At 43.5% G+C, this 12318-nt stretch overlaps 1 protein-coding gene across 2 annotated transcripts in view; it reads left to right on the top strand.

Moving 5' to 3' along the window:
- Positions 1–6289: 6289 nt before the first annotated feature.
- Positions 6290–12318, top strand: part of DOCK10 (dedicator of cytokinesis 10) — a 206979-nt gene continuing 200950 nt past the window's right edge. For both annotated transcript variants that reach the window (XM_070422254.1, XM_070422256.1), the window contains exon 1: positions 6290–6427. In XM_070422254.1, coding sequence (XP_070278355.1) covers positions 6305–6427 — 123 coding nt within the window. In that variant the 5' untranslated portion in view covers positions 6290–6304. The remainder of the gene's footprint in view (positions 6428–12318) is intronic.

Raw genomic sequence — 12318 nt, 5'->3', positions numbered from 1 at the left:
GGCAAGGACTAATAAATCCCCATAAATATCACTGCTTTCAAACCATATTTTTCTTGTTGCTTTTTAATATTCCCTTGGCAAGGTGAAGAAAAATCTATCTTATGAAATAGTATCCAGCCAAAAATGCCACTGGATATAAATTCAGTTTAATTTTTTTTCTTAATACTAGGGAACAAAGAAATGCTTATAGCAGAGTATTTTCCTTGTATTTTATTTTATAGTTCTGACTAGAGGTCCAGTGCATGAAATTCGTGCACTGGTAGGGTCCCTAGCGGCTGCCAGCAGCCAGCCAGGGCCACCCTCCCTTCCCCCGGCCGCCCCTGCCCCCGGTTGAACTCCCGGACAACTCCCGGTCTAGGGGGCAATTTGCATACTACACTTTTATTATACAGGATATTTTCCTTTCTTTTTGATGAATAAGATGAGTTGTCTATTTTTAATTGCCAAATGAAATTATTTTAACTTACCTACCCCAATTATAGTCACCAAAGTGTCAAGGCAAGACACCTGCTTCTGTGGACCTCTTTTCCATTGCTTTACTTTATTAATAGAAAAATAGACTTCTTCTAATTTACATGTTATTAAATTCTCAGCTTTCTCATATGTAAAGTGGGGAAAATATTACATTCCCATCTGCCTTTTAAGATGAACAATTTGAGAATCAAATGCCATAATGAGTGTACTTTGTAAATTGTGAAACTCAAGTCAAAACTTGAGACCCGTTCATGCCCAGAATGAAACCCAGAGTGCTTTGGAGATGAGATCACTCAGAAAACGTGGTTCAGTGCCATGGAATTAGTGCAAGGGGTATCTGGTCTAGTCTCTATGATCTCTAAGCATCAAGACCTGAATTCACACTCTGGTCTTTAGACTTCTGGGTTAATAACTAAATTTTCACACCATTACACCTTTAGGTGTTTTGGAAAAGATATTACAGTCTTCACTTTTATACTTTTTATTGTTATGAAAAATTTCCTGAAGCCTTTCCTACTCAAAAGACCAGTATAATCATCCCTGGGAAGTCATAGAGAAAGATGACAGGAGAGAGCTACTGACAATTTCATATTTCTAGTTATAGAGAGTTTTGAACTGTGCCAAGGCAGGTAATCATTGGTTACTGCATCTTAAGAAAACCACTGATGCTTTTCAATAAGAAGAATGTGTGCTTGAGCTTTAAAGAAGGCAAGGAAGGCCCTACCCAGTTTTGCTCAGTGGATAGAGCACCGGCGGACTGAAGGGTCCAGGGTTCAATTTTAGTCAAGGGCAAGTACCTTGGTTGCAGGCTCCTCCCCGCCCCAGGCCCTGGTTGGGGCGCTTATAGGAGGCAACCAATTGATGTATCTCTCTCACATTGATATTTCTCTCTGTCTTTCCCTTTCTCTTCCACTCTCTCTAAAAATCAATGGGAACATTTCCTCAGATGAGCATTAAAAAAAAAATAAGGGAAGGAAAGAAGGAAGGAAGGAAAGAAGGAAAGAAGGAAGGAAGAAAGGAAGGAAGGAAGGAAGGAAGGAAGGAAGGAAGGAAGGAAGGAAGGAAGGAAGGAAGGGAGGGGGGAGGGAGGGAGGGAGGGAGGGGAGGGAGGGAGGGAGGGAGGAAGGAAGGAAGGAAAGGTAAGGTAAGGGAAGGGTGTGGGAGGACTAGAAAATTTCATGTTGAGATCAGTTGTTTTTTTTACCTTAAAGATGAAAAAATTTTTTCATCTATAAGAATAATCCTACACCCACTGATGTTTATTAGTCAGTTTCTCTATTTGAAAGTAAGCTATCCAGAGGCAGAGACCATTTGCTTAGCTCTATGCCTCCATAGCATAGGGTGAGATCCTGTCTACAGTTGATATTCCATGAATGTCTATTGAGTAGTGTTATTTCTTTTTGATTGAATGACTTTGTCCATGCCAACTCAATTAAAGAAGAGATTTAGAACTTGGTAAAACTTGATTGTGGGCTATGCACTCTAAATAATAGAAAATACAGAACAGTAAAAGATTGACTTTGGGGTCATGGGGAAAAAATTAATATCACTGATTGGTTCTAAAATACCTGTCCTGTGGATTTAGGGAGCTTGCTTAATGAGCCATCTAGAATAAGTGGGTTGAACAACCCATGACCCTCTTAGAAGTACAGTCTCACACTACCTATTGTTACCCCAATTTTTGGATAAGAAAACTGAGGCTTAGAGATCTTAAATAACTGTTGAAGGAAAAAGTAAACCTAAAATTTAAACCCAAGCAATTGAAGTCCATAGCATGTGCTTTCAACCACTATTCTGCAATATTAGAGATCACGGAAGATTCAACTCATTTCATTAATTGTTCCCTGAGAAATGGGAACCAGGATGGACATGTTTCTGTAACAGTATCTCTTAAAATGAAAAAGGTGCATTTTTATTTGTTTGTAAATAAGTTATTATAATACACTAGTAGCCCTGCGCAGGAATCCATGCGCCGGTAGCTTGCCAGTAGCTCGCTGCTGCCCTCCAGTAACTTTCCACCCACTGCCCCACCCTCCTGTAGCTATCCCTGCCCCTCTTCCCCCTCCTCCTCTCATAGCTTGCTGCCCTGTCCCCTTCTGTAGCTCTCTGCCGCCCACTTGTAGCTCACTGACCCACTCTCCTGCTGATCTGGACATTATGCGGTCAGTCATTACTCTTCATGGTGTAACGACCATTTGCATATTACATCTATATTATATAGGATGTGATACAAAATTCAATAAGTACACAATGTATAGTAAAATATGTATATATTATGTATATAATATATAGACACTCTTGTCCCTCAGCTGTCAACTTCTCCTTACCAAAAGCAACAACTGTAATATGTTTCTTGTGCAACCTCCACCACAATTAATTTTAGAAAACTTGCACCATTCAAGAAAGCATCCTTGTACCCATTAGCTGTTATTCCTCATTTTCTCCAACCCCTCAATCCTTAGGCAACCACAAGTTTACTTTCTGTTTTGAGATTTGCCTATTCTGGACATTTCATAGAAAAGATATCATAAATGTGTCATCTTTTGTGACTAGCTTCTTTCACTTAGCAAAATGTTTTCAAGGTTCATTCATGTTGTAGCACATATCAATACTTCATTTTTTATTTCCAAAAAATATTTCATTGTAGGGATATACCACATTTTGTGTAACCATTTATCAAGTGATGGATATTTGGTTTGTTTCCACTTTCTAGGTATTATGAATGATGTTGGCTGTTAATATTTTTTGTACAACTTTTTTCTTATACAACTTTTTGTGTGAATATATGTTTTGTGAGAATATATCTTTGTGTGAATATCATTTCTGTAGGAGTGGAATTGCTGGGTCACGTGGTTACTTGTTTAACATTTTTAGGAACAGCCTAATCTTTTTCCAAAAGGCTGTGCCATTTTGCATTCCTACCACTAATGTACCAGTCTTCCAATTTTTATACATCTCCTTACTAATTTCCCTGTTTTTAGTAATTTCCTTGTTTTTCATTATGGCCATCCTAGTGGATGTGGTGTCTCATTGTAGTATCTCACAGTGATTTTGATTTCATGTTGAGCTTTGGCTCAACTAATGACTAATGAATGATGTTGAGCACTGGAGAAATGTTATGATCACATGCTTTGCCCTTTGTTCCGTTGGGAAATTTGTCTTTTCATTGTTGTATTACATTGCTTTCTTTTTAAAAAATAAAACTTTATTTAAAGTGCAGTTTAAATTCAGAACAAAATAAAGGGGAAAATAGAGATATTTCCCCTACCTCCAGACATATATACCCAGGTTCCCATTTTCAACGTCCCCAACCAGAGCGGTACATTTGTTACAACAGAAGAACCTACATTGACACCCTTAATCATCCAAAGTCCATAGTTCACATTAGGGTCTTCATGATATAGTCATAGATTTACCTTTCCAAAGTACTTCAGCCAAGTCTCTCCAGGGAACTGAGAGATGTGATCAGCAGAAAGTCAGAGTGCCAAATTAGCAGACCTGAAGTCATATTTCTGAAGCTAAGCAAGTCTGTCTATGCTGCTGTGGGGGAGGAGGGTTGTGTGTGATGGAACTGTTCTTGACATCCAGAGGGGCCTTAACTGAAAGCCACATGACGTCAAGGGCTGACACCCAGTGGGTGTCCTCACTGAAATGCTCAGGGTGTAAAGGACACGTACACACACCTTCCTTCTCAGTGCGACCCATTGGATGATCACCACACAGGGTTTGGATATGGCAAATAGGCATTTGTTTGTCAAATGTTCTCACACCAGTGCTCTGGCGACCCCCTGAAGCTGGCAGCGGTTACATTCACAGTAATAAAAGAAGTACAGGTGATTTTCTATTACTTGATACAGTTAAAAACTGGGTTGTGTGGATTACTCGTTAATTTGGGTTAGCTCAGTGAGTTGCCACACTTAGGACACGTTACAGGTATTTTCAATTACTATAGACCTCCCTCCCAGCACACCTTTCTCGTCTACTTTCTGTCTGTCCCTGCCACAGGCACTCTGAGCCCTCTGGCTGCACCAATTCATCTAAGCCCTCAGAAAAGTCATGCACAAACTAATATTTATAAAGTGCCTACCGTGTGCCAGGCGCTCTTCAGGGATGAGGACTAAGACACCTCCTTTTGGGAAGCTCATGTTCATTCACAACTGTTAGAGGAGAGAGTGGTTGGAAGGAGTTATTTCCACAGAGATTTTCAAGAGCCACCACAGAGGCAACCACCTACCTTGCTCACCCTTAAGGTGATGTCCCTATATTGTGCAGCAACGTGAAGGCACACAGTGCAAGACACTGTACTTTCTTGTGAAGGGTATCGTAGAACCAACTGATCTTTCAATGGTACCTCCCAAATTTTCCAGAGCCTCTGCCCAACATGATTTCTAGAATGTGTTTAAATGATGCCCAAGCGGTATCTCTGGATAACTGGATCCCAGATAACAGAGAGCTGATGCAATTGCATTTATCGGCCGCTTAAGAATTCTTTATACCCAAGTGTGGCCTTGTGTTAACAATATGCTGCGGTGGAAAAACGTCGGGGTCACAGATCTACATAAAGCTGTGCGAAAAAAAAACCTGGAATACCTGCAGTGGCTGGCAGATCTCTCCAGACTGGTATCCTGGGGCCAGGACAATTCTGCTCTTCCTCCTACGCAGCCCCACAAGGGGTCGGAGAACCACCCTGGTGTGACTCAGGAAGAGAAATCCTAGAGGACTTTAATCAGATAGCTGCAACTGCAGGGCAGACGGTGTGTGGCAAAGGTGGGAGCAGAAGAGCAACGCAAATGTAAGTCCACCCCCATCCCCGTATCCCTGACCCGCAGGACCTACTAACCCCACAGGCTGGTTCTAGCCTCCTCGTCCCTCTAATATCCTCCCCCACCCCCCAGCCTCTTCTACCACTTTATCCTGATGTATTGATTTTAATTTCTATTATCTAATCTCTCTTGTCCCTACACTTGTATTCTTTTATTTGTTGACTTGGTTATTGGCTGCCTCCCACCCCCAACCCCAAAAAGTTATCAACCCCACACAGCCTAAAGGAAGGGGGCTGACAAGACCCCCTTCGTCTCCCCAGTTTTCAGAACAATGTGAACTGACACATAGTGGGAGCTTAATGGATACTGGTTGAAGGCACGCATGCATTTGGAACCATGTTCCAAAGCACAGAGTGAGGACTGTGGGCAAAGGAGCCTCTGAAGGCTGGGTGGGCGAGGCCGCGGGGATACCAGCCACCAGACCCTGAATGCGCCTCTGACCCCTTCCTAAGGGTGGAAGGGCGAGTTGAGCTCCGCACGCGCCCATTCGCCAGCCCCAGAAAGCAGGGGTCAAAGCAGTAAAAGTGGCCAGAGCTCCCCTCCGAGAAGCCTCCGAATGGGGACCAGGGCCCTGGGCAGGCCCCGCCCGGAGCCCCGCGGCGGCCGCTCCAGGCCCTCCCCCGTCGTCTGTGGTCCCTGAGGTGGCGGGGACAGCCCCGGCCAGCCGGCCCGCTGAGCCTGCGGGGAGCGTGGGCCGCGGCCGCCCCACGCGCGCCCCGCGCCCCTCGTGGCAGAGGCGCCGCCGCCAGGCCGGGGCCGCTCGCCCAGTTGGCCGCGCGCGCCGGGAGGAGCGCAGAGTTTGGAAAGTCGTCGAGAAGCTTCTGCGGAGAGCAGGGGGTGGGGAGTGGGGTTGCCGGAGAGAAAAACCCGCCTCTAGCGAGTTCGGCGAGGAAGAGGGGGGGAAAGGCGCCGAGTTCCGCTTCCTGAACGGCTGTGGGGAGAGGATCTCGGCGCTGGGCAGGCCGGCGGGACGCGCGCTCCGACCGCAGCGGATCGGCGCGCCGGCGATGGCCGTGGAGCGGACCCGCAGGTTCACGCGGAGCCTGCTGAGACCCGGGCAGGCGGCCGAGCTCCGGCACAGCGCCGCGTCCGCCGCCGCCGTGGCCGTCAGCACTCGGCAGCAGCAGCGGGTGAGTGCGGCGCGTCCTCCGCGCCTCCCCGCGCGCCCCGGGCGGCCGGGGACCCCGAGCCGGGCCGTCCCGGCACCCCGCGCGCCCGGTCCCCGCCGCTCCTCGCTCTCCTCCCCCGCTCGCCCTCCCGCGCCGCCTCTGCTCGCTCGCGTCCCCGGCGCCACCTCTGCGAGGCAGTGCCACCGACGCGTGAGAACCGGGCGCGTTTGGGGACCTGGGACCTTCGGAGCAGCAGCCGCGCAGGCGGCAGGAGCGCAGCGTGGGAGAGGATGTGTCTGGGTGTCAGGCGGCGGGGAGGTGGCGGGACTGCATCGCGGGGGCGATAGGCTGTGGGTGCCGGGGACCCAAGGAGTGGGGGGATCTACTGGACCGAACCCCTCGGTCCACAGCTCTGGGCATCGCTCCTCAGCCCAGTGACTGGTGCGCAGGGAAGGGAGCTGGTAGTCCGAGGTCCTCACTGGGGCCAAAGCTGGGAGCCCCCAGTCAATGCAGTCGGGGACATAAGTGTACTTCGCATCGCCCACCCTCTACGGGGCGGAAAACAGAGACCACTTTCTACGACTCCAGAAAGGGCAGGGCGAACAGGCTGGGGGAGATGTGGGTCGTTAAATATCTAATGGTTTCTGGCATTTTCCTAAAATGTTCGCGGGGCTCTCCCGCCAAGATCGCTGTTCTGGTTACTTCCTCATTGAAGAGCCTTCTAAGTGCTGGGTGATTTCCGCGGGAAATCCTGGGGCAGAAGCCAGCCGTTCTCGCCTGATGCCGAAATCATATCCGTCCCTCTTGGGATGTTCATAAATTCCAGTAGGTGTCACACTCCGGGCTGGAAGTGTCAGGAGGGGGGGTGGGGGGGGGGGATCAACCCCGGTGGGAAAGGGAAGCCAGAGGAAACAGCCTTCCAGCAAGACCTGGGCGCAACAGCCGCACCGCCCTCTTGGCTGGCCTTTTGCTGGACCGGAATCCCATGTGGTGGGTCGTATTTTCCTTTTCGCCAGGAAATAGCATTAGGAATTAAACGGCTTCTTTTAAGAGTGTCAAAGAAAGTGTTACTCTTGCCAGTCACCCATCAGGAGGGAGCCAAGAGCTGCCCAGAGCCAGTTCCCACAGCAAGGACTTTTCTCGAAAGCCAGAGTTCAGAAAGCTGAACAGAACGGAAGCTAATTGCCTGGCAGAGGGAGGAGGCATCGGATGCCCATGCGGGCGGGGGTGGTTGTACTGTGAACCCACTCGGTGCCCAGGGTGCCTTCTCTTTCATTTACCATGGGTAGCAGCCTGCAGTTACTCAGAGGTGATTCAAGTGTTAGCCGACCCCGTGGTTCTGATATCAGCGGCCACACTTTCAGGGCAGGAAGGATAAACTGGCTAAAAGAGCATTTAAAAGAAAAGGTTCAATTCCAGTAAAAGTAGAGATAATAAGAAAACCTCTAGGCATGCATGGAAAATAATCTTTAATTTTGAGTGTTTATTCAGGAGTGTGGCTTTGTCATCCTCTGCCATTTGCTTTACAATAGCTTTATTTTGCAAATGATTCATTTTGCCAAATGTCAGTAATGATTTGATAGAGAAGTGCAGGGAAATAAGGAGCATTCAGTTGGAATAAACAGCTCTAAATGTTTTGTTTTTAAGTGGGTTGTCCTAGACCTAGAGTGTTTGTCATGCTGGAATTTCTATAAAGAATATCTATCCTGCATACCTTTCTACACACACACACACACATACACACACATTACTTTCTCTAAATTCATGTCACCTTTGAAATCCTAGGGTATCTTGTCAAAATGAATAAGCTCAATGTTTAAAATGAGTGGTGGGGGGTGATTCACCAACAAAGGTGTCCCTGCTTCCCTCCCCTCACTTCAGCACCTTGGCCAACACTCCTGAACTAGCTTTTGCCAAGACATGTCATAGGATCTTACACATCTAGTCAGGCACTATTGGCAGTGATTTTGGCCACAAGAAAACATGTCTTTGCTTTCCATGCTTTCCAGTGATGAGTTTTCTGAGTTGGCACCCAAACTCAGTGGGATTTTGTATGGCAGAGCATCCCTTATGAATCTAAAACCTTGTAATTGAACTGCACAGTGGAGGCTGATCTTGGCCTAAGTTGAGCCAATCCCTTAAGACTATGTTTGTTACTTCAAATCCTCAAATCCTGGTTGTCAAGGGAAAAAATTAATAGGATGGGGGAAGAAGATTATGGGTAGCCCACTTCTGTACAGACAAGAACTGCTTGATTGGAACAAGCTGTCATCTATTGAAAACTATTTGAGAGATGCTAGAAAGTTCTGCTGAGAAAAACTGTGTCGCTGCTAGATTCATAGTGTCCTTTCTGAAATCTATGTTTAGGGACAGAAATGCTCCAAATGCTACAGAGAGATTGTTGTAGGGTTAGAACTTTGCTTTATCCAATAAGAATGGTTGAGAATGGCATACATCCCTATGTCTATACTATGTCTATATATATAGACAGTGAGATATATATATATATATATATATACATATATATATTTATAGACAGTGATATATATATATATAGACAGTGATATATATATATATAGACAGTGATATATATATATATATATATATATATATATATATCACTGCACATATACACATAGGACAAGAAAGCGTCAAAATGTGTATGGGTTATGGAGAGCAGAGGGCAAAGGATGCTGAGTGAGGTCACTGACTAGAGAGCCAACTTAGGGCAGTTGCTGAGGAAAGCTGAGGGAGATAGCAAAGCAAATTTTATTTCAGTTTTAACCCGAGACATTGAAGAAGGCTTCTATGCAGGAGACTCACCTTATTTTGCTTCCCTCTTCAATAACAATTACAAAGAGATATCTGTACTGCCATGTTCAATGCAGCATTTTTACAATAGTCAACATATGGAAACAACCTAAATGTGTGTTGAGGGATGAATGGATAAAGAAAAGGATACATATAACTGGAAGTTTGTATGTTTTAGCCAACATCTCTTCATTTAGCCAACATCTTTTCATTTCTCCCTTACTCTTACCCCCCGCCCCCCGCCCCCATCTAGATTTTGGCTAGAGCATTGTCTTCTTTCTGAAGCAATTTGGCCTTGCAGTCAATGTTGATGGTTGACCTGGATCAACCCATGATTTTGTGCATTTGGGATTCTCAAAATAAATCCACTTTTCATCACCAGTCACAATTCAATGCAAAAAAAAGACTTTCTTTCGTGCTATTGAAGCAACATTTTACTGATGACTTTTCGGTTTTCCATTTGTCTTTCGTTCAGTTGATGTGGCACCCATTTTCCTTCCTTTAAAATCTTTCCCATTGCTTGTAAACAATCGGAAATTGTTTTCTGAGTAACGTTTAATCTTTCTGTGAGTTGTTTTTGGGTTTGACATACATACTCATCCAATAATGCTTGTAATTGTTGGGCTTCAAACTTTTTTGGTTGACCTGGCCATTCTTTGTCTTTCACATTGAAATAATCACTTTTAAAGTGTTTAAACCAGCATTCACAAGTATCTTGAGATGGAGCATGTTCACCATAAGCTTCCCGAAGTATTCAGCAGTACTTTTCTTCAAAATAAAGTAATGAATTATAACTTCCTGCAAATGCTCTTTTTTTGGCACTAAATTCAACATTTTTAAGTGTAAAAATATCTATGATGTTAACACCTTCAGCAAATTTGACATGTGAAGTTTTGAAACTTGTTGTCAATACAACAAAATAGCATCCATATCAAATCGCATATATATCAACATATGTGTAACTCCATATATTGAAAAAAATCCTCATTATTAACCAATATACCTAGTGTGTATTGTGTGTGTGTTTGTGTGTGTGTGTGTGTATATATATATATATATATATATATATATATACATATATATATATATATATAGAGAGAGAGAGAGAGAGAGAGAGAGAGAATATGATTCAACTTTTAACAAGAAGGAAACCCTGCCAATTACAACAATGTGGATGAGCTTGGAGGACATGGTAAGTGAAGTAAGTCAGACAAATACTGCATGAACCCACTTATATGTGGAATATACAATGTTAAAACTCAGGGAAGCAAAGAGTGATTGCTGGGATGGGATGGGGGAGTGAGAGTAAGGGAGAAATGAAGAGATGTTGGCTAAAGCATACAAACTTCCAGTAATGCAAGACAGATGACTTCTGGAGATCCAGTGTAAGGCATGGTGACAATAGTTGACAATACTGCTTTGTGTATTTGAAGTTTCTAAGAGGATCTATCTTTTAAAAAATATATATTTTATTGATTTCAGAGAGGAAGGGAGAGAGAGAAAGAAGCATCAATGATGAAAGAAAATCATCTGCATGCCCCTACTGGGGATCAAGCCTGCTATCAGGGTAGATGCTCTGACTAGGAATCAAACCAGTGTCCTCTTGGTTCCTGGGTCAACACTCAACCTCAGAGCCACACCCGGCTAGGCTGAAATTTCTAAGAGGATCTATCTTTAATTAAATTGTCTCAACACACAATGGTAACTATGTACAAGTCATGGATAAGCTCTTTAATTTGGCTATAATGGTTTTTTTCACAATGTAACATATATCAAACCATCACATTATACACTTAAATACATATAATTCTTATATGTCAAAGATATCTTAATGAAGTTAAGAAGATAAAAGAAGCAATAACAATAATAATAATTACAATGAACAATTATGGGAAAAGCCATACATTTTGAAAAGAGAAGTTTTTACTATAGTTATCCAAAAGTTTTTTTTTTTATAGAAAATAAGTGAATCATAATTCATGCAAAAGTCAATCTCAGGATCAAGTGAAGTTTAATTTGCTGACATTTCGTTCGTGGTAGTTCCACAAAGTAAGCTTTTCTGGAGCAGAATTTCAGTTAGAAAATAATTAAAAACATTTCTCTCATGTTCAGACTTGAGTGTTTTATTACTTTGGTTGAATGTACATACCATGTTGGCCTCAAAGTTGTAATGCCACTAATTAGAAATTTATTTTTTTTGGTAAGAAGCCTTTTTAAAATGTATGAAGTATATTTGTACTTTTGCACTAATTAGTTCATTTAGATGGCTTTCTACATTTTAGTGAGCTATAAACCTAGGATTTGTACACTTGTGTGCATATGTATTATATTTGATAGAATTTTAAAAGAAAAATACTTTAAAAATATAGACTAGTCTTTGCTAACAAATCAGATTTGTCTCTTTGAAAGAACTAGAGATTTTTTAAAAAAAATATGTTTTATTGATTTTTAGAGAGAGAACAAGGGAGAGATATAGAGAAATATAAACATTGATGAGAAAGAAATATCATCGATGCCTACCTCCTGCATGCCCCCTACTGGGGATTGAGCCTGCAACCCTGACATGTACCTTGACCTGGAATGGAGCAGGTGACTTCTTGGTTCATGGGTCAATGCTCAATCACTTAGCCATACCAGGCAGGCTGGAGTTTTACTTATACAACGTGATTGGGTGAGGCAGAGTAATGGGAAATTTGGAATAACAGAGAGGGTGAGAGCTAAGGAGGAGGAGGGTCAGATGAAGGAAAGGATGCCTAAGAGACAGTGAAGGTTCACCAAAGATTTGGCCAGCTTTTACCCAAAGCCTCTTGTGTGTTTCCTAGATCAGAACATACCACTTTATTTTCATTCATTCTTTAACACGTGTATGGTATTTACTCTGTTATGACACAAAAATTCCTCTGCAACTCATTTGTGAATTCTATCTAACTTTATTAACTTCTTTTAAGAAACATCCTGCCAGAAATGACTGTACTTAACCAGCATGTTCTGTCCCTCCATACCCACCCAGAAAGGGTTAGCGGTAAAGAGGGGATAGTATTGACTTTAGTGTAAGCACAAAAATCCATACCTTCGCTTTGATTTGATGTTTTGTCACTTCC

The sequence above is a fragment of the Myotis yumanensis genome, unplaced genomic scaffold (genome assembly GCF_028538775.1).
Source record: "Myotis yumanensis isolate MYYU_CA2020_CCGP unplaced genomic scaffold, mMyoYum1.0.hap1 SCAF_8, whole genome shotgun sequence".
Lineage (NCBI taxonomy): Eukaryota > Metazoa > Chordata > Mammalia > Chiroptera > Vespertilionidae > Myotis > Myotis yumanensis.
The sequence above is the reverse complement of the archived record's forward strand: the minus strand, read 5'-3'. Positions and strand labels throughout refer to the sequence as shown.